At 27.6% G+C, this 23,386-nt stretch overlaps 1 protein-coding gene across 5 annotated transcripts in view; it reads left to right on the top strand.

Moving 5' to 3' along the window:
- LOC107450583 (rho family-interacting cell polarization regulator 2) overlaps window positions 1-23,386 on the top strand; it is a 66,218-nt gene that overhangs the window by 23,929 nt on the left and 18,903 nt on the right. For all 5 annotated transcript variants that reach the window (XM_043042060.2, XM_043042058.2, XM_043042057.2 and 2 more), the window contains 10 exons: window positions 1,495-1,548; window positions 1,660-1,708; window positions 6,663-6,824; window positions 7,954-8,123; window positions 13,308-13,456; window positions 13,541-13,667; window positions 17,492-17,863; window positions 20,263-20,381; window positions 20,871-21,036; window positions 22,271-22,394. In XM_043042060.2, the coding sequence (XP_042897994.1) occupies window positions 1,495-1,548; window positions 1,660-1,708; window positions 6,663-6,824; window positions 7,954-8,123; window positions 13,308-13,456; window positions 13,541-13,667; window positions 17,492-17,863; window positions 20,263-20,381; window positions 20,871-21,036; window positions 22,271-22,394 (1,492 nt within the window). The remainder of the gene's footprint in view (window positions 1-1,494; window positions 1,549-1,659; window positions 1,709-6,662; window positions 6,825-7,953; window positions 8,124-13,307; window positions 13,457-13,540; window positions 13,668-17,491; window positions 17,864-20,262; window positions 20,382-20,870; window positions 21,037-22,270; window positions 22,395-23,386) is intronic.

The following is a 23,386-nucleotide window of genomic DNA, read 5'->3' as shown; positions in this document are numbered from 1 at the left end:
TGAACCCCCCCCCCCGCTGGATTCGCCACTGCTTCCTCCTACCTTGATGAACAAAGATTCAGTGCTGTGACAGATTTAGTGACAAAAAAGAGAAAACGAGGGAACTTGTATCTTCACCTCACTAAAAATATTGAACCGAACATTAAGAAACTGACTTCGAACCATCAAGCACAATCATCTTACTGACATAGTTACTTGAATGTTTTGTTGATACTACTCTTTAGAGTAAAAAAAAATTTTTGGGGGTTTTTTGAATTATCAAATTAAAAGAATAAATGACACTTTTTGACTATAGGTTTCTTTGTTGTACTTTTTTCATTACTGTATTTATTTTAATTAATAACAAATAGGCTGCAATTACCTGTAGGGAAAAAAGTATTGAGTTAACTTGCATATTTTTTTAAAAAAAAGAAAGCAATCAAATTTTAACGAGTAAGAAAATTTGCTTTAAAATGTTGCCTCTTATAATTCAGTATCCCCCCTCCGTCCCCATGCGCTAAATAACTGGATTTCCACAAAGGGGGTGTTGAAATTTTTAAAAGGTTGGTAGAAACGTTAAGCATTAATTAAAAATAAATGACTAACACACCTCCATTATTGGACAAAAAAGGGTTGAAAGTGCATCTTTAAAAAAATTTTGACGGAAAAAAATTCCTATCACCACCAGAAATTTGCAGGAACAAAAAGTTATTTCTTGGTACAACATTAGATTTCTAGAGAGACAGTGATTTTTTCCCAGAGATAGTATTTGTTCATTAGACAAAAGGGAGTGATGCATTCATGCACTTTGGTCAATCGGAAAAAAGACGAAAAAACTTATCAAAATTGGTAATGAAATCGGTCATAGCAACAGTGTTAACTCCTGTAATGGTGTCAGAAAAGTGAAATGGAGAATGCACTGAATTGGTTGGAACTGGACAACGTGACTAAGTCATTTACAATGAAAAATCAAAATTTATCACAAGAAAAAAAATTTATGAAATATTCTCTTTGAGAAAAAACGAATTATTTATTGAAATATCTTTGATAACTTTTGAAATATTATTGAAGGATGAATGTTTGCATTCTCAGAAAAATTAAGTTGAATACTCAAACTTAAAGGAAGTGGAATAAAATAGTACTTGGGCGAGAAGACACTGTAGTAAAACCATAGTAGTTAAACTGACCAAGAAAATTAACCAAAGTTAAATAAAAATCCTATAAAAAACATTATCTACCATTTTTCTGCCCAAATATATTTCTTTCTATTTTATTTTTTTTACATAGTTTCTTCCTGTTTTTATGAGAGGGAAAATTAAATTGATGAGTTTCATTAACTCAGCTCTTTATAATTTATTAAAACTCTTGTGTTAGTTATTTGTCCATTATTTTTTTTAATTCGCTTTTTTATTTATATTGCCTTTTATTTACTTTTCTTATAATAATTGATATTTTGATGGATGTGGGACATAGTTTGAAACTCTATTTTAAAATGTATAACTTTTGAATTTATAGCAAATGAAAGCTAATGAACGCTATTTGAAAAAGTTGGAATTTCATTTATCTAAGGTATGTAATCAAAGTCTACTTTGTTTTATAATTTGCTATTCCTATAGAATTATTAATTTTACTCTTTGTTAGTACTTATTGTTATTTTTATTTTAAATATAAATATTTCAGTTAGATGAATTAAAAGAACAATATGATGTTCAACAGCGTATTCGTGACGGTATGTTTTATTAGTTTATTTATTTGTTACTTGTATGTATATTTTGCTTAGATTCAATAAATAAATGTTTTTTTTTTTTTTTTTCAATTTTGTTAACTAGACACATCTGTAAACTTTATGGTTTAGCTGTATAATATTTAGTGTTTTACCTGATAGTGTAATTGTACAATGTAAAACAAATTAGCAGTAATAGTTATTTCAGGCACGTAAGTAAATTAAAAGTAGAGCATGCATTTAGTGTTAATTACTATTGCTGATTGTTTTGCATAACACAGCTAATCCTTTCAATGAGCTAATTGCAGGGTTAGATCAGCTGCTGATATTGCTCCTAATTCCTCCAAAAGGAAATTACTGCTCCAGCCTATTCTAAAATGTTTTTTTTATTTTTTTTATAAAATTGTTTCAAAATGTTTTTTCCCAAAATTGCTCCAAGCTGCTCCAAAACTCTTATAATATTCATTGAGCAAAAAGTGCAAATTTAGTTCAAATTTCCACCAAATTTGAGGCAAAAAATCAGTTTTGTTGCTCCAAATCCACAAGCAATTTTCGTTTTCAATCTAAATGTCTATTAAGGTGAGTTTTTTCCCTCATATAATGGGCTAGGTCAAGAATTTATTATTAAATAACGAATTTTTCTCATCCAGTGATTTCGCTTAAAACTCATCAAATTTTTGAGTGTACCGTTACCCCTCTAGCTGTGATCTCTAAATTTAACTTTAGTAACGGTTACCCAGTAGACAAATATCTAATGAATTACAGGAAACTCTTAACATTTTAAACTCATTTTTATTGCAACTCTAAATCTTCAAAAAACATAATTCCACACATTTCCAAATGCTAACATGGGAATAAACACTTCCCTTTATACATTAATTAAAACAACATGCAACCTTAAAACACTCANTTTCTTTTTCTTATTAGCTCTCAAGTAAATGTCAATTGAAAGAAAAAGAAAAAGATTACAGATTATCTGATTATAAATCTTAACATTCATTCTAAAACTACTTAAAAATAAAATACTAAAGAGCGCAAAAAAATTTCCCGAATTAAATTATTAGAGGTCACTTTTAATGAGGAAAATTGCTTCTCGTTTCTTCCTTCGTAATTGAGTCATTCAATCGGTAACGTTTAATTTTTTTTTCAAGTACAAATGATTGTTTTTCAAATCTAGATAATTGTTTATTTCGTTTCAATTAACATAGTAACAAGATGTTCTGACATAAAGTTACAATGATTTTATATTTTGAAGAAGTGTTATACGTTTTTGCGGTTCATAACAGTCGACCCAATTTAGAGTTTACGTCTACCAGCGTTCAATTCCATACCCCTGTAATTCTGAACCCCATCTGGAAGACAAAGGAACTCCTGGATCAAGTATTGGGAGAAATTTGATTCGTAGAGGACTTTTTGACGGAACTTACCTGCATTTGCGTTACAGGGCGAGAAAAACCATGGAAACCTACCACGGTTAGTCTGATGGCCTACCACGGTTAGTCCATCTACTGCAAGGATATTTTAAGTCTACGGTGTGGTCGGTGCGAGCCTACTGCGGAATTCGTATCGACCAGCCACCGATGGGATTCGAACCGGGCTCACCTCGTTGGAAGACTAACGCTCTTATTCCCAGATCCACCATTGCTCAATTAAGCACTGTTGGTGTCAATAATAGTATGGTTATTTCTTATGTTTATCATGAACGATTAATAATATTTGTCCATTAATTTTAAAAGAAATATAGGTAAAAATAGAGGCACTGTTCCGGAGTTTAATCAAAGAAAAACGTTACAAAAAGCATGAAAATTGACAAGTATTAATTTATTTAAAAAACATTTCTATACTGTACCGTTACCCCTCTAGCTGTGATCTCTAAATTTAACTTTAGTAACGGTTACCCAGGTTATACAGTAGACAAGTATCTAATGAATTACAGGAAACTCTTATCATTTAAAACTCATTTTTATTGCAACGATAAATCTTCAAAAAACACAATTCCACACATCTCCAAATGCTAACATGGGAATAAACACTTCCCTTTATACATTAATTAAAACAACATGCAACCTTAAAGCACTTAAGCATAACCTTCAATTCTTACAGTTAAAAAAAGACATTTAAGAAATAAAAACTGCATTTAACATTACTAAAAGCATTAAAGACTTGGTTTATAATGTCTATAAATCACAATTAAATACTCATTGTTCTCCTGTACAAAAAAACACAACATAAACAGTTCAGAATTTATGGTAAATGATTCCTCTGAAATTTTAGCGAAATAAAATTTAAAGTTTTATAAGTACCCAAAAGAATTTACTGTTCGCCCTCTGGAAACGCCAACCGGAATGGTAGATGAGCTCGTGGGCAAACTCCTTGGCTAGGATCTCACTATTTCTCCAGCTATTCTAACTTCAGTAGGCTTAGGCATGCAGAAGGGGAACACCAGACTTCCAGCATAGATACGTTCGGACTTGGCCCACCGTCTCGAAGATATCGGCCTTCGGCTAATACCGGTCGTTCTTCCCGCTAGAGACTTCAATTTAGCTTTCCTTAAGTTCACGATCCACCATCTCCGAGGTGCTGTCACGGACCACCCTTCCTGCGGACAAGCTCCGTATCCTCCGGGTTACTGCCTCTAGTCTAGCCACACTCTTCACTTCTCTTTTATCCTCCCTTCAGCAAGGCGAATGAATTCAGATTGACCTGTTTACCAAACCCAGAGTCATCCCGCATCCGGCGGACGTCAGAACCAAAAAAAAAAAGAAACCNAACCAAAAAAAAAAAAAAAATCCCTGAGAAAAAACAGTCATAAACCCACTAATACCCTATAGAAGTTATAGTACCATCCTCAATAAATATTAATAAATTTAGTTACCCAGATTTCACCCCAAAAATCCCATTTTAAAAGACTAATTCAAAATTTCTAAAAAAAAAAAATTTCATTATTATGATTGAATTTACTTTATCATAGTGGTGCCATCTACAGAAGAATAATCTATCTTTAAAAGTATTGAAAAAAAACTATAATAAAGTTCTATTTATTACATGAGGAAATGCAAAATATAAGTTATGACTCGTCCTTTGGGATATGTAATTCTCCAACACACTCACACTAATATATATATATATATTTATATGTCATGCTCCCCATAAGAAGTGTTGTTTTCTGCAAGTGCAATGGGATAGATAAATCGGATAAGATTAGTTTAAAAGTTAAGGCACTTTATCTGTAAAACTAAATAGAACAGCATTAAATCATTATAAAGAAGAAATCAAAATAACATTAAGACAACATTCTTTGTTAATGTTATATACTATCTGTACAAAATGCATTCAACTGAGCTCAAAGTCAAAAAGTAAATAAAGAGAAAAAAAATTCTAAACAGATTTTATTTTGCAAGAAACCCATTAAGTAAATTTTTCAGTTATATGTTTATTTAATTAATTCTTAGTTGCATTTTTATTACAACTGTTTTATTTAATAATGCTTTTTTTTCTCCAAGCTCTGTTAACTATGATAGGAAATGTTAATTTATGTGCTCAAATATGCTTAAAAAATCTAGTTTTATAAGCACTGTGTTTTTTAAAGACTATTTGCTCCAAAAGGATTATGCTGCTGTTGATCCCTGCAATTGATCAACTGTGTTTGTGCTAACAGAATTTATTAACAATGACTCTTCAAAATTAATCCACACTTTAACTAATACAAACAACAAAAATTACTATTTTAAATCATGTACAAGTATATTTAAATATCAAGGAATTAAGTAGAGTTGTTCTTTTTTATAACAAAAATTATTTATCCCTTTAAATTTAATCTGAATTATATAAATTGACCTTTTAAGTAAATTTTAAAAAATAATAAAGTATGAGATAAGCAGCATGAAATATAAATTAAACAAATTGATTCATAAAAGTTAAATTATTACATCTATTCATAAGTTTAAGAAAATCCAAATGTAAAACTATGTTCTCGCTAACCAGAAAATAAAATTGGGTATTTAAGATATATTTAGAATCAAAAGATATTAACTATATTTATAATTATACGTTATTGTGTTTAATTCAACTATTTACTGAAATTCACAAATGCAATTATTAATTCTTTCTTACTCAATTATTTTCTGGCATAACACACATTTTATAAAGAGTAACATTATTTATTAAATCAAAACAATCATCGTTCAAATCATCTGGCTTTATCACCTGGCATTTCTCTTTATAAAAAATTAACATTTTCCTGGATGAGTATTGCCACGATCATCCAGGATTAGATCAAAATATTCAAGCATACTCAATAGGACAAATTTCATTTTTACTGAAGACATGTTAATACTGACATTAAAAAACAAAAATAAGTATCAAAATTACTCTACCTAATAATGGATGATCTCAACTGTTTAAGAACACATTTTTGAGGTAATCATATCAAAACAAACATTTGTTCAAATCTAAATGAGCCTGCATAGTTTTAAGTGAATTCTACCAAAATAAAGTTTAACTTAATTAGTATTAAAAAAATATAACAAAAGGATTAATTTTATGAACCAACATTTACAAAGCAAATGTTAGCGAAGGGACTAAACCCCTTTTTGCATGAGGAAAACTATTTGATGTCTATCCCAACAGTTACCTAAATGAGAAGAGAATGCAAAATCAATTCATCATTCTAAAACGGAAATGTAGATGACTGGCAGATTATTGTTGCCATTGAACATTAAATATAACTATATAATAAGTTAAATCTAAGGTGATCGAAGTACTGGATTAAAATTTCAAGATTTGTTAAAGAAAAGTAAATAAAATAAAAGTGGAAATGCTAAAAACTTAAGAAAATAAATTTTTAACTATCATTTGTGATGTGAAAATAATGTTATTAAAACTTGAAATGAAAAAAGTAAATTGTTATGAAAAACTATAAAAGTTAGAAATATTTATGTTTTTATCTGATTGTGACTAGGTATACGGACTATGGGTTATGCTTACATTTTATCTCCTGGTAAGCAAAAAGAAGCAGCCTTACAAAAAGTTAGATCAGAATTCAAAGATTCCACTGAAATTATGTGTACTTATGAAAAAAAGCTGGAAACTTTGATGGGAACTCTCTTATTTGAAATGATAGGTAACTAAATTTACTTTGAAACTTAGAATTATTTTCTTGTAAATATGATATGATGTGATAGATATTTTCAGACTTTTTGTTCTTTACCTACTCTTATGCCAGTTTAAAGAAAGTTTTAACAATGATCAAAATTTCAGTATCACGATGATCAAAATTTTAATCATCCTGACATGAAAATTTTTATCAATTAATAAAATAGCTAAGTACAAAAATTTTCTGCCTTAAAATAACATCCTTAATGTGACAAGCCATATTTTTAAATGATTATGAAGCTAATTTCATTGTGAGCTCTATTATCTATATTGTTATTGAATCAAAAATTCAAAATGCTTATCACTAATCAAAATCCATTTCTTGAATTTCTCTGCTAATTCTTGTGGTATGCAATATTTACATTTGTGGCCTTGTATAACAAGTTAGGTTGAAGCCTGAAAAATTGACTGTCCTCAAAAATCACAAAAAATTTCTTAGATTTTATTTTTTATTCATGTATTAACTTTTAATAGTAAGTGTAAGCATTATAAACATACTTTTAGAAAATTACAAAAATATTTTTAGCACTGTTTAAAGTTTAATTGACATATTTTCCGTTTTTACTCCCTAAATTACTTTTAATTAGATTAGTGGGTGCATTTATCTCAGGGAATTTTTTATTACTATTCTGGTAAAATTATAAAGTACTTTAAAAAATTAGGATAAAATAAAAAATTGGAAAACCTGTAAATTTGTTGCTAAATCTTAATCAAAATGAGGCATGCTTATACATTTTTTGTTGCTTAAAATCATTTTAAAATAATGTATTTTCATATTAGCTCTGTAGGGGTTTCATATTACCCTCAACGAATGGGACTAAAAGATTTTAAATATTATTCCCATTCATCAGGACTAATATTAAACACACTTTTTTAGATCAGTTTTTGAGTCATGTTACATGAAAGTGTTACATGAACTACATTATTTTTCATTTTGGACTGAATTTTACTTCAAATGGTAATTAGATTTTTGTTTCATATCAGCATTGTATGATTATATATATTTATTGGTTATCTCTTTATTTATCGGTTCATGTTATAACAGATAACATTTATTATTATTATTGTTATTTAAAAAAAAAGATTTTTTTTAAAAGGCATACAAGGTTTCGCTAGAATATGTGCTGGAGACGTTTTTGAAGTAACCATAAAACACGGGGATCAAAGGTGGAAAAGCCGAGGAAGAGTTGTAAAAAATGGTGAGCAGATCTGGGAGAATAAAACAATTTCATTCAAATCTTTTTTCCGTGAGCCTTTAAGTATAAAAGTAAGTGAAGAAAAATATGTCTGTATCAATTATTTAAGTTTTAAGTCAGTAAATGTGAATTTTATTGTTATTCTGATGTGTATATTCAAAGTGCATTTTTTGAAAATTGCCTTGAGAATCTTATACTAGAGTTTTTTTTCCTTTATCCTAGTAGTAAAATATGTCAGGAAGAATTTAAGGCTTAAGGTTTAAAATGTTTCTTATAGTACTAGAGGGCTCCGCCCCCTGCTCGCTGACGCTCGCCAACCCCCCGGAGAATTGCTTCGCAATTCTTGCTTGGTTTGCTTCGCAAAACCAAGAATGCTTTGATTTCATATATTTCAATATTAAACTGAATATTAACTGTTATCATTGAAAAGAATTAATTTTCTTAAATGCAGAATAAGCAGTGTGTCAATATCAATGTCACTTTTTTTCGTTGACTACAGTTCCTTCTATGTCCTATTTGTTCTCTAAATGAGCCAAAATTGTCAGAAATTAACATCAATGTGCAGATATAATCTTAATATGAAACTTGTTAAAACCAGATTAAACTTACGAATTAACGTTTTAGAAAACAAATAATCAGATTAATCAATATATCAATACGAAATAAGTTGAGATGTTGTAAAACTGAAGAATGAAATTCTAACTATTTTGTGATTGGTTGCATCTCTGAAAAAGAAAATTCAGACTTGTAAATCGCTTTTTTAAGCCTGCCGTTTTCAGACATGTGATTGGCTGTTGTGAACGGCGGTTATTCTTCATTATTAACTGCAAAATCGTGCTTTAAAACTAAAATAAATAAAAATTTAAAATTATGTAAAAGATTTGAATGCCCTAAAAGGTTCCCTGAAAGGTTCTGAATGAATTGATTCCTTAATCTTAGATTTTCATCACGTAGTTAAAAAGTTTTTCAGGGGACAAAATTAACTGCAAAAACTTTTTTTTAGAATAGAGAGAAAAATGTTTTTTTTTTTAAATTTAATTTATGATTTATTTATTTATTTTGTCTAGTAATAAAATGTTCTGCTATCTAGTGTTTTAGAACATTAAATACATCACCAGCTTAAGAAAATGCATTGATTTATTCTTAATATGAATTGAAATAATTAATAGTTTACTAATAATTATAGTTTACTCTGCACCTTGCTGCATATACACACCAGTTGTTTAGTCAGCTGTCTAGATCAAACACTCTATTCCCACTGATGTGAGGGATGCTTTTATCAACTGTGCCACCAGAACACTATTGTTATGCTTACATTTTAGATATTAATTTTTCAATTTTATTCTTATGATAACTTAGCCAATCTTCTTTATCAGTTTAAAACTGTTCTTTTTAAAATCATTCAATTTCTATGTGTATTTAGTTTGCATTTAATAATGTTGATAAAGCATGAAAAATGGACTATAATTATTTTTCTTCTTAATATCACTAAGCTAAGCATTGTAAATAATATTTTAGTTAAAGTAAGTAAAAGTTTTTTTTTTAATTATAAATCTTGCTGTAATATGAAAATTAGAAATTTGGTTTGCACTTTTTAATATCTTTTTAAGTTAAGACTGATGTATACATGAATTGTTTTTGTTTTAGCTGATAAAGATAAAAATTTAGATATTAACAGATACACATATTTTTTTTCTATCTTTATTATCAACTAAAAATAACATTTTAGACAATATTTTAAAAAATGCTCCCAAATAAAAAATATATATCCCTCCAAAAAACTTCAAATAACATTCTATAACATATTTTTTGTTATAAAGAAAAAAGGCGATTTGCTTTTTTAACATTTAGCTCAGTTAAATGGTCGTCATAGGAAATTTCTATGCATTTGTGAAAAAAATTTCATTGTGTGACACATTGTGAACAAATTGTAGTACAGTAGAGACCTGATTATCCGAAACAGCATGGACCTAGGCTTACTTGAATAGCCAAAAAACTAGATTTACCCTTTTACGCAGATGAGTACTGCTGCATAAATTATTAAAATGCTAAATGTAATATTTTTCACTTATCTTGACATAAATTAGCACAAAAGGATGAAACAAGGGATTAAAGCAAAACTTATAAATAAAATAAATCATTTAGGTTTAAATATATATTTTAAAGTTAAAATATAAATTTTGAAATTAAATTATATTTTACTTTGCAAAAATTTTACATGTGTGTTTACCACATCCAATTTGTATTGATATTAAAGAGTTCTTCCTTTAAAAAAGTCCTTAATTGTTTGTCCAAAAAGAAAAATAAAATTATACTGTTTAATACTTCAGTTAAAGCAGAAATTTAAAAAAATCAGGTTTCAGATAATCAAGATTTTACTGTATTTATAGTACTTACAGAGATGCCAACTATTACGGATTTACCGTAATTATTACGGATTTTATGACAACATTATGCTATTATGGGCTACTCCCCCAAAATTACGGAAAAATAATTTTTTACTCATCCAAAAGTTTCATTCTATAATTTTTCCCTTTAAGAATCATTCTCATTGAATCGTATTGGTCGATGAGGACGGTGATCCGAAATGCGTTTTTGGATGCAGTGAGAATGCTCCTTATAAATGTGGTGCTTCTAGCTCTCGCATCAATGACGTCACGCTTTCGATCCGTCATGTCAACAGCACAGAAATAAGTGGTACTTACTGTCAGCATAAACAAACCATCGTTTATGTCACGCTATTTTTTAACGAAGATTTAATGAGCAAAAAAGCCAGTATATGTAAATAATCTAGCACTCAATACAATGGAACGTCAAGCCAAAAAAGCAAAGGCAGGGCTGCCATTGGCGACTAAAAAGGCTACTAAAGCGACTTTTTAAGCAATAGCAACTAGGGCGACTATTTTAGTAGAAATATGAGTAAAAACAACTAATTAGCAATGAGTTTCATAAAATTGGCGACTTTTTAAGCCAATTAGCGACTAAAATTAAGAATAACTTCTTGAGTTTCCCTCTTCCCCCACTTTTTTTTTTTTTGCCGCGCGTTTTCCTTTCATCCAAACTTTATTTTTCCTCACTGATGTCAAAAGCAAGACAGATATGTTTAACCAATTAGACTAATGGAATTGGAATTTGTCTTCTCTTGGAATTGGAATTTGTCTCGCTTTGTCTTGTCTTATAGAAAAAACAAAAGCATTATCAAACAAAGTGTTTCTAAAGGAAATTTTCTGATGCTGAGATAGCAGCTGCAAAGCAAAGTACTAAATTAGATTTACATATAACAGATAAATAAAAAAAAACTTTATTGAAGTTTCAGTTTTTTATTTTGTGTTCTATTATACAAGCATGTATTTATGTACCTTTTTAGATCAATCTTTAACTCAAATTTTATCTTTTTTTAAACAGAACAGTTTTAGATTATGAATTTTTAAAATAATTATATAATAAATTAATTCTTATTAAATTTTAATTTATAGTACCATCAAAATAAACATTATATCTTTAATATTAAAATTATGAGGTAAAACTTTATTATTACTGAGGATTACTGAAAATCATTATAAGTTATGTGTGATTATTACTGAAATCATAATTTGCAAGTTGGCATCTCTGTACTTAACCCTTATTTTTGTAATTATAACTTACTTAGTTATTAGCTTTTTTAGAAAAGTTGTTAAGCTTTTCTGCTTAGATAACTATATTGCTGGCAAGTTGTGCATTAATGTGACCAATTTTAAAAACTAGTAAAGAAATGTTATTATGTGAAGAATTTTTTAACCAATTTATTATTAGATTATTATTCAAAAATGTTTCTCTTTTTTGTAAATGGCAAATTTTTACCTGTAAAAAAATTCGTTTTTGAGTTTTAAATGTGCTAGTTTTTAAATGATTAGATTTAAATGATATTAATGCTAGTTTTTAAATGATTTTGAGTTTTAAATGTGCAAGTATAACTACCCTGGCTACTTTCTCTATTTTTTAAAAAAGAATTGTAAGAAACTCATACTATGTATCTAATTTTGAAGCAATTTAATCAATATTGCCCCTTTTGCTACTTTTTAGTGTCTTAAATAGCCACATAATTTAATGTATATAATTTAAATCTTTTAATCCTAAATATATCTACAATTGGAATTATACAACTCAGGCCATCATTAATGCCAACTACTCATAAATGACACCTTTTAAGTATTAAATTTTATCTTTGCTGAATTGAAGTTCATTTAATATCTAATTTTCTTAGTTCACATGTACTTTTTGGATTAGGAGTTATTTTTCATTGTGAATTGCTTGATAACATAAAGGAATAGTGTGTACGAAGAGGTAATAAATAAATAATTATGAGAGAGAGAGTGACTCTCACAGCAATCTTTGTGTTTCCTGGACACATTTCAGGAAATTCCCACTATCAGATTGCTGCAGAAGTTTATAAACAAAAGAAAGAGTTTATAAACAAATCTCACTGTCAATTTTTCCTCCAGACCTACTGACTTTGAAAGATGTAAAATATAAAATATAAAAATGTAAAATAGATAGATGTAAAATATAAAAATTTTGCCTAAATGATTCTGAAACTTTTAAATGCCATTATTTTTATACTATATTCTTTTACCTTGCCATTTTTTAGAGCAGTTCAATTGATAATTTTTATTTCTACTCTGTTTATTTTTGAATTCCAATTTTGTATTTTTTCTGCTGAATTTTCTTTTTAAATTGACCAGGAAGCATCTGTTTTTAATCACTTTTTGCCATGACATCTGTATTTTGTTGTGCATAAATAATTGAAGTATGAGAAGAAATTTTTGTTTCGCATTAGGAAATACAATTCTATGCCATAAAATTTTTTATTAAAATAGTGAGTTTATTAGTTTGTATAATACATAAGTTAATTAATGAAAGTTTATTAGTAAGTATTTAAGTAGCTGAGTAAAAATGTGTTATTTAAATATAAGTTGGTTCATCAATTTCTTGCATATATTTGGCAGCTTTTTATTTTACCTTTTGTATCTATTTTAACTCGTTATTTATCTTATTTATTTATTTTTTTATCCGTGAAATTATATCTAACATTAAAGCAGTATTCCATCGCTGAATTTAAGCTGTCCAAATAAATATTCATATTAAAAATGTTCTATTTTTTTTCCTTCGATATATTATACAAAAATTAGTTGTTGACAATAAATTACTTTTAGTGTGTTGTTTAATGTTAAATATTACTAAATATTAAAGCAATTTTTTATCTTTTACTTTTCCAGGCTGTTGAAGTTCGAGGATTAGGAAAAAATATATTGCTTGGAAATAAAGTTTGTGAGACCAGAGATTTGTTTTGTGCCCATCCTCAACAGATGACGATAAACCTCAATCCATCTGGTTCTCTTAAATTGAATTTAATAATTACATGGCAGTAAGTATTTTTCATTACTATTGCTCATTGCTTTATTAAATGTAATATTAATATTATTTTAAATGCTTGATTTTCTTTATTTAGTCCTTTGAATGCAGCTCAAGATGGTATGCCTTTTCAAATGTCTCATTCTATTGGAAGGAATAGCCACAGTCTTTCAATGATGCATGAATCTGATCAATTTTCTGATTTTTCCTCTTCTGTAAAACAAGTAACTGCTTAATCAATTTATTATGAATATTAATTATTTGTTTCATTAATCACTACTATCAGTTGAAGCAAATGCTCTGCACATTTTTTGAAAAAGAAAGAATTGACTAAAGTAATACAAATTGATATAAAAAATTTATATATGATGCATATTTAAAAGCAATGAGTTTTCAGTTGTCTGATCAAAAATCTAATTCAGATAGGATGAACAATTAATTACCCTGACAATCATTAATTGAATGAAATAGAGTAGTATAAAGATTTTAGAAATTTTTACTTTTTATGACATTAATTTCATTGACTACTAACTTCATTTTTTAATTGCTAGAGTTCTGTCATTAACTTCTGGTATTCTGCCACACTTAACTAGAAAGTTTTGTAAACTTTTTAGTCAAAAATCTACAATGTAAATAAGCTCAAGTATATTTTAATCTTATTAAAAATTAATGATAAAAATTGAACTAAAATTTTATTAAAAGTTTTTTAATTCTTTAAAAGTTTATAGTTTCTCAAAAGTAAAGCCATAAGCAAGAAAACTGATGATCAGATAGAGACTCCCTTAAGCTTTTATAAAAACTGCGCTAAGTATCGTATACTGTAATAAGCTGTTAATTTTTTTCTTTTTTTTTTTGGTGTATTGCTATTTTTTTTAAATAAGTATGATTTATACAATAATTTTTAAACTTTACTTTCATCATTAAAATATGTTTTAAATAAATTTTTCTTCAGAACTTATAGTAATTTGTCATTACATTAATTTATAGTAATAATTATTAATTATAATTATTACTAATTATAAATTTATTATTATTAATTAATAATAATTGAGTTATAAGTCTCTGCTATGTCAATTGACTGTATTTTTGGAAATTTTTAGGATCATTACATTTAATATTATGCATATTAAGTGGAACAAAGATTTTATATGAAAAATGGTTTATTTTATAAGGCATGATTCTGACATAGGAGCTTTGTCATGGTAGTTACATTACTTTCCAAACCCTTAGGTTCATCAATTGAGGATTTGAAAGTCTTACTTTTTCAATTATAAGATGTTTAGAACACTTTCCTGTTATGCAAAATATTTAGTAGTAAAGATTTAATAATAAAATTTTAAAACTTTCGTAGAAAAACATTTATTAAAAACTTTCAGAAATTATTATCATTTTTTTTAAAAAATCCTAATCTTATATGATTTAAGTTAGAACACTCTTTGTAGAGATTATTTTTGCACACAATTTTCATCAATATCTTATTTTAGCTGTTGTGTTAAAAGAAGCGGCTCATGTCTGTCTTTTTTTTTTAATGACAATATTCTCATCTGTTTTTCTAAAAAAGAAAAAAATTGTCAAAATTTTTTTGTATTATGCTTATTTTCATTATAATATTTGAGTATTATTAGATGAGTCTAAAAAACTCTAGTTTATATTGCATGATAAATTAATAATTTTTCTTTTAAATTATGAAGTTGATGTGGAAATAATATAGTTTTGAAATATTGAATTTGTTTGTAGTTTTGAAAACTCCAACTAAAATAGCACCTTCAAAAATTATACTTTTGAAATAAATTACTTTGTAATTTCTTAAAGCGTTGAGCCCCTGAGTAAAATTTTATAGAAATTTTCCTCTCTGTGGTGCATCAGCCTATGAGAGGCCAGTGCACATCACAGTTTTCTTGACCTTAGGGTCAAACAAATTGTTCCAGTCAGTTGGTTAGTCGTGTGCGGAACCCTCAAGCATGCTTGGTACTTATTTTATTGACCCACTGAAGGGATGAAAATCTTAGTCGACCTTGCTGATCTGAGGATAGAACCCTGAACCTGTGGAATGAGATTGTGAAACACTAATACTCAGCCACCAGGCCTTGCAGACATTTTCCTACTATGCACTATTTCCCATTCAGTAATCCGTTTTTTGCAGGGAAGTCTGCATCTAAAAGTTTGGAAACAGTTATGACTAATGCTCAGAGATATAAGAAATTTATTGTAAAATTTCTAACTAGCCAATAGGATCATATATCTAAAAAAAAACTTTTTGTACTGTTTTTTTTATTTATTATTTTCTTGATACTTCTTTAAATTATTTTACCTTAAATGATTGATACCTGGAATTGATTTTTAACTATGAATTGCCCTTTTAAACGTAAAAGGTCCTCCTAAGTCATCTTTTTAACTAGAAATGGTTCTCTTTTCCCATTTTCTTTAGTTAAAATGTGAACTGGGAAATATAGTTTTCAAAAACCTCAAATGTTGAAGGACATGCTATGCGTCTGCTTTGTCATAAACTTAAAACTGCATCTTTTATCCTATGTATATATTCTTATAGTCAAGATCATATAGACTCCCATATGCTTATATAAGGGTGATTCTCACGAAATATGACAATTCACTGTCCGTTGCTCCAAGATCTAATACTATAATACTAAAAGAATTTTTTTTTTAAAAAATCACTAAATAGCATTCTTGTTAGCATTTTTAAATGACTTTGCACCAGCATTAACTGTTTTGTATGGTTAAAAAATTTAATTGAACTTCAAAATTTCATGTTTCTGGCATGTCACAAACAATGTTTCCAATAATATCTAGCTTCAAAACTTCCTGTAAATTTTTCAATATCTAATTTCTTTTATCTAATTTCTAGAATGTACGCAGAGAGTGTTATTTACGAAAACTTCGTTTAAATTTTTTTTTTTCTGTCACTAATTTGTCTGTCCCAAGAAAATCTGTCATTTTCCTGGCTACTTTTATTTAGTGGTTTATAACTAAAGTAGATAGAGCCAGCAATCAATATCTTATGTTAATAGATTGATTAGAACATGTCTAGTTGCATCAGTGAAGAACCAATTTTCTGGTTCAAAATCTATTTCAAAAATTTTTTTAGGTGAGTAGGTTTTTGTGTTGTCATTTTCCTGGCTTCTTGAAATCATTAATAACATAAACTACATAGATTTACCTGAGTTATTTTAAGAAATCCTGTTGTTTTCTGCAGAAAATAAACGTCTTAGGTCAAAATATTAAATTAAAGTAAAGTTATATGCTATAAAATGGCGAATTTGTCATTATCCTGGCTTATGAATTCCAGGACATTGAAGTGTTACCAGAAATTTTTTTTAACTGCTAATACTGTAAGGAAGGAAAGCAAATATTAACCTAATACCAAGTTTATGTGTGATTGTAATATGCTTGGATGTAATCAAAGTTATTTATTTATTTAATAATTGATTATTATACACAATTTTATTCTGTACATATCAGCATCAAAAATTATTTTAATTCTTTCTACAGTGAATAAAAAGAATTAATTTAAGCAATTTATGGTCCACCTAACATAAAAGCTTAAGTTGCGTCACTTATTATTAACTTAAAATGACTATTTTTTAAACTTCTAAGCTAATATGTCATTTTCCTGGCTTTCAAGATTTGGTGAATTTCTATTTTATTTTTTTTCTCGAGCAAATGTCAGTAAACTACACTGCTGTCTGTAAGATATTAATAAGTGTAACTAAAGAAGTATACAAAAAAAAAAAAATTTTAGATTATTTTGAAGACTTTAAATTCCAAGAAATTTTTTGGTCAGAATTGTCATGTTTTAAAAGAATCACCCATAAAGACCCCATGAAGTATCGTAGAATGATACTGTGATAAGCTGTTTAAAATTTTTTGTGGTATATTGCTATTTTTTAAATAAGTATGATTTATACAATTATTTTTAAACTTTACTTTTATCATTAATATATACATTTTAAATAAATTTTTCTTTAGAACTTAAATTGATTTGTCATAACATCAGTTTATATTAATGCCATTATATTAATATTTCTTATAGAACTTGTTGCAAAACTCTTCTTTCTGTGATAATTCTGGTCTTAATCAACCAGCACAAACTAATGAGGAAATTCCTAAAGCTAATGATACAAAAGTTAAGCATTCTCTCAGTTGTGATTCAGTGAATTGTAGTTCCAATTGTTTACTTCAAAATGGAACTGAGTTAAAGAAGAATTCAAATCTTAATGATTCCCAGACATGGTCTATTCCATTGAGTGAGGATATATCAGATTCTCATAGTGTCTCACAATCTGAAGTAACTTTGCCTGAAGTATTTAAGTATTTAACTTTGTTGTTAAATGAATTTACTGAAACTTATGATGAAATAGTAGAATTAGCTGCCTTCTTAGAAGAACTCAATCTTCTTTTAAGAGTAAGTATAAAGATGATTTCTACATAGCAATGATACTCTACATTGTTTTTTTCCCACTTGTACTAAATTAGTATTCTATGTTCTAAAAATTTTGGTTTTTAGCTGAATTAATGCCTCTATTCTAATAAATAATCCAAAAAATTAGTTTATAAATATCATGTGTTACACATAGCTTCCAACCTCTATGAAGCTCCCTAATTGCAGCAGAATACTGGTAAACTTTATAAAGCTATGGTGAACATTAAAAAACTGCAAAATCTGCTATTTTTTATTTTTAAGGTGCCCGTCTTTCATTTCTGAGCAACACGCTCGGTAAATCACTAATTTACTGTCACTAATCACTAATTAAGATGTGTGAACAATCGTTTTTTCCTCTTATAAATGGAAAATTGATTTTATATTGTGAAGGAAACCGCACCTTCCCTCTCACTGACGCCAATGACTGTAACAAGTGACGAGCATTCTCTTTGCATGCGGTTGTTGCACTTCGATTATTGTTGAGAGAAAAAAAGAACTTGGTTGGTGAATTTTTAGCTGAAATATATATTTCCCCAGTTAAGTTAGCATATTTCCTTGATTTTATTCTACAGTTATGAGATTTTCTTGTAACTGTTTGCAATTATATTTTATAGAGGATGCCTATTCAAGATATATTTCTTTCAGAAATATCTAATTATGAGGGATCAGATTGTGTCAGGCACAAAATAAGTAAAATTACAGCTCTAGGGAGTGTTGAAATCCTAACACTTTCCAAATGGATGTTGGCAATTCTTGTTGTGCCCTTATAACAATGCACCTACAGAGAGAATATTCTCAATGATTAAAAAAAATCATACTGAATATCTTGTTAATTTTCAACACTTAGAAGCACTTTTGATTTGAAATTTGAAATTGACTGTTGCTGTAGTAAAATTTTCTCTTCAAGCAAATTGAAAGCTCCAAATCTAACTTGTTACTAAGTTTTATAACAAAAATCCTCTTTTTTTTAATATTATAAATTATATACAAACTAATATTAAGAGATTCTAAATTTATTAATATTTGATTCATTTTTTTCTTTTCTTTGTTCTTAAATATTGATTCAAAACTAAAATGTCTACATTTTAAAAGTAAATATATGTGAAATGTGTCTTTACTTCAGATTTTAAATCCTGCTGATATTATGTACAGTATTTCATACTAATTTTTCACAGTATTGAATTTATTATCTTGCAAACATGGTTATGATTATGCTAATAGCTGTCACAAAGTCTATATTTTGCATTAGTTATACAGTTGCACTTGTTAAATTCGACTGAACTACTAAAAATTCTCTGGTAATCTTAAGATAGGCTACTGAAAGCTTTTATTCAATGCTGGCAGGCCTAGTTATAGTTTTTCTTGCTCTATATTCTTTTACTATCATAGTTTAGATCACCATAAACGTTTTTTTCTTTCTTATTTACTAAACAAATATAATTAATGGGATCTTACTTTAGTTCATTATCTGAATGTGTGACTAAAGAATGTATCCTCTCAATATTTAGCTCTCTATAATAAGTCAGTCTATCATGTTTTATTTAAGTGTAACTGAAACTACAACTGGAACCCATGTTTTTTCAAGACTACTAATCTGTTAAATTTTCTTTATTAAAAACTTGTTTTATCTAGTGTTACCTAAGTACGAATCATAAAGATTTATTTTGAATCAGGTAAAGTCTAGTCTTTTTTTTTCAACTTTAAAGAATTAGGAAAAATTGCCTAAAATTATAAATCTAGTTAGATCTACAGTGCTATGTCTCCACATAAAGAAATACCCTTTTTTCTTGTTTCTAGGGCTTGCACTTATTTACATTAAGTGGCAAAAGAGATGATGCCAGTTAACAAATAACAGTTTATAGTAGTTAATTTTAAATTAATGTTCTCTGAAACAAATTTAATTGAAATGCTTTTTGATATTTTCATGCAGTTATGAAAGTAGGCTTAGAAACAAGATAAAATGTGAAAATGAGTATTTGAATTTATTCTTGGCATCTAATTCAGAGACTTGGTCTAAAAGTCACAGAAGTCCAAAAAATTGTTAAAACACATTGTTTACTGTAAACTATGTTTTTATTAGTATAAGATCTAAGCACAAATGTAACATGAATCTTCTCTTTTATGATAAATTATGTGGGGTAAACTATATAAATCATGTGTCTATTTTAATTTTATTTCCCTCAACAGCAATTTGTAAATCAAGATTTAGGTACCTTGTTCTTGTACCAAGTCCCTTAATTTTTAAATTGTTATAAATTTAAATTTCTTATTATATTTGATATTAGTTTTGCTGTTTTCTATTTTTAACACTTTTTGTTATTTTAAATGAAATTTTGATATTGTTATAGAGTATTTTTGAGATTTAGTGCTGTCTGTTACAGGGTAAAGAATGCAATACATCTGGTTCAAATGTCAGTATTTCTGTTGAGAGTGCTCTGGGCTGCTTTGATTTTTTAAATACTGCCATTGAAAATGAAGAGCAAGATACATCAAATGATAGGTATCAGTAATATTTTTTCTTAAATGATTTAATAATTGATCAATAATAGTTTTTTTTTCTGAGTACTTACAAAAATTTGAAATCTTTGCCCTTATTTTTGATTGAAAAACTGCAATGTGTGTTTTGAAGGGTTTTTTTTTTTTTTTTTTGGTTCAATGAACTCTAAAATTTTCATCATTATTTTTATTTAGTTATTAATGTAATGATGAATAGCACAGCACAAAAATATAGATGAAACGAAATTTTTACATATAACTTAATCACAAAAAATTCTACTTCTCACTCCAAACTTGAAAACTCAAACAACAACTCCCAATCTTGGCAGTATTTTATCCTGTTTCTTTACAATCTTATTGTCAGCTGCTATGTGGCATAATTTTGCAAAATTCCTTCTGTCTTATGCCTATTGACTTCCAATTTGTTTTTGTGCTGTTTCATTATATATCTTGTTTTATGTTCTGTTACAATAATATCTTACTGTTATTTCAGAATGTCAGAAGATGGTAAAAATACAACAGACCAAAGTAACGAAGCAGTGGAACTTGAAAAACAGTTTCAACATTTAGATATTTGTCCCCTTGCATTAACTTCAGGCAATGAAGAAATTGATATTGTACTTACAGAGCATTTAAGTTATATCACTATACTTGTTTCTGTAAGTATTTTTATATCTGCTCAAATGTATGTTTTTTTTAATGTTTATTTTTCTAGTTTTTTCTCTACTTTTTGCTGTTTTAAAGGTATTTTGCTGCAATGTTAGTTTTTAATTTCACCCTATAAATTCAAATACTTTTAAGATTGTTATGGTAATATGTACTTTTTCTTAACAGGCTAATAGTGCATTCGCAGCAAAATGAGAATATTTGCCACTTCTCTATATTAGATATAAGACAATATTTTCAATCATGGTTTTTTTTATTTTAATTTTTAAAAAAAATTAATTTAAAAATCAGTAGTTAATTCAATTTTCCTTTATGTTTTTATGAATGTTTATTAAAAGTGCATATTTATCAGGCAGTTCTAATATATTTTAACTTTTAATAAAATTAGAAATCGAAGGAAAATTAACTTTTACATTTATTTTGTTCAAGTTTTACATTTTATTCTACATAAAGCTGTTTAACATGATAAAAAAATAAATTAAAAAAAATATAATTGATTACCTAGTAAAAAATAGATATTAACAAAAAACATTCTTAAATTATTTTTATCTGAATCTATTTGATGTGATTCTTGATTTTCCACTTTCGTATTATCATGAATTATTTAATAGAAGCTAATAAATTACTTAAACAATTTTTGTGCCTCCACTCTGACTATTGCCTTTAACAAGAGCCATCACAGCCACTCGCTCTGTACTTCACTGAATGAAATGAATTTTTATAAAATGCCGAGATTTCAGAAATATTTTATGCTTATTGTATTATGCGTGCAGATATATATTTGCAAATAATATGTTCCCAAAACTTATATGAAACTTAAAATAATAAAATTTTGAGACTTCAGGATTAAGTTCCCTGATTTTTTATGTGTATTTTTTAAAGCAAATGCATTGATACAGTTTTGAAATTAATTGTTTTGAGATTTTAAGCTTTAAGCAACAAACAATATGTTTCACATGCTTTATTTTTGTTTATGCAAAACTATCCCTGAAGAAAGAGTAAAAAAATTAATATAAAACTAATAGTGTTAAAGGTTTTGAATTTTAGCAATATAAATAGTTTAAAGTTTTCTAATTTGTGTATCTTAAATCTATATTTATAAAACTAATTACAGAAAATGGATTTTTATGTATTTTTTCCTTGTGTGATGTTATTGGTTTGCAATTTAGATGTTTTTCAATACCTAAATTGAAAATCAGTATCTAATAATAATATCTTTTATTTTAGTCTGTTCATTTTAATCTTGAACCATTCAAGTGTCTTCAAAAGTCTACCTTAGAGAAAATTAGACGCCAAATAGTTTGCCTTTATGCTTTGACAGATAACATTAAAAATGAAGCATTTACTACTAGTAAGTCGCTTTGCTATATTCAAATGCATCATTTTTTTAAGTAATTAACATCTGTTTTAATATAACACACTAAATATGATCTATCAATTTCTTTTCTCATTTTATAGCTAAAATTTATGTATTTTATTTTTGTGAAAAAAAATATCTCTTTCATTCTATAAAATACCTGCATTGGATGCATGGATTATCACATTTTTAAAAATGATTAAAGATAAATTCTTCAAATGAAATTAAAGTTTATGCGGTTTATATAGTCAAGATATATTTCTCTCAGGTAATGGCAGTACTTTTATTTTATTGGCTTACAAGAGTGAGGTTTGTGTCTACAAAAGTGATATGCCTAGAATAATTGTAAGTTTTTAATAATAATGTTATGAACTATTTTTTGGATCATGACGTTTACAACATTAAGGTTATTCAAGTGACATTTCATACCACCTGCAGAATAGAAACTACAATTTTAAATTGCTAATTTAATACTAGTCATGGAGTTGATGACATGGGCTGAATATATTGCCAAGAAGCATAAGTAATAAGTACTTACAAAAATTTTAGAACTTATTCCAACTTTACTTACTTTCAAATTAAGCATGATTGCTTCTCTTCTTAGTTACTGGTAAGAGTCAAAAAATTGGAAACATTTAAAAGTTCATCACTCCTGCTGATGTTTATCTGTTTAATCTACATTGGTGGACAAAATTAAGAGATGGAAGACATTTTCCCAAATATCTAAAAAAATACTCAATATAAATTAATGAATTTCGTTATGGATATAGCTTATTCCATGATAATAAAGTATGCAAAACAAAAATGAAAGTGCCATTCACTGGCAAGACCTTTTGCCAATAAATCTAATGTAGTTCGAACTTAAGGATAAAAGATGACAATAAAAGTGAGGCTTGTACAGTGTGTGTTGCCTCTAGTATGGCTCTAGGACCTGCCTGTACCTCTGGGCACTTACGGAACCATTGTCAAACACATGGAGCATTGTG

This window comes from Parasteatoda tepidariorum, chromosome X2 (genome assembly GCF_043381705.1).
Source record: "Parasteatoda tepidariorum isolate YZ-2023 chromosome X2, CAS_Ptep_4.0, whole genome shotgun sequence".
Classification (NCBI taxonomy): domain Eukaryota; kingdom Metazoa; phylum Arthropoda; class Arachnida; order Araneae; family Theridiidae; genus Parasteatoda; species Parasteatoda tepidariorum.
The sequence above is the reverse complement of the archived record's forward strand: the minus strand, read 5'-3'. Positions and strand labels throughout refer to the sequence as shown.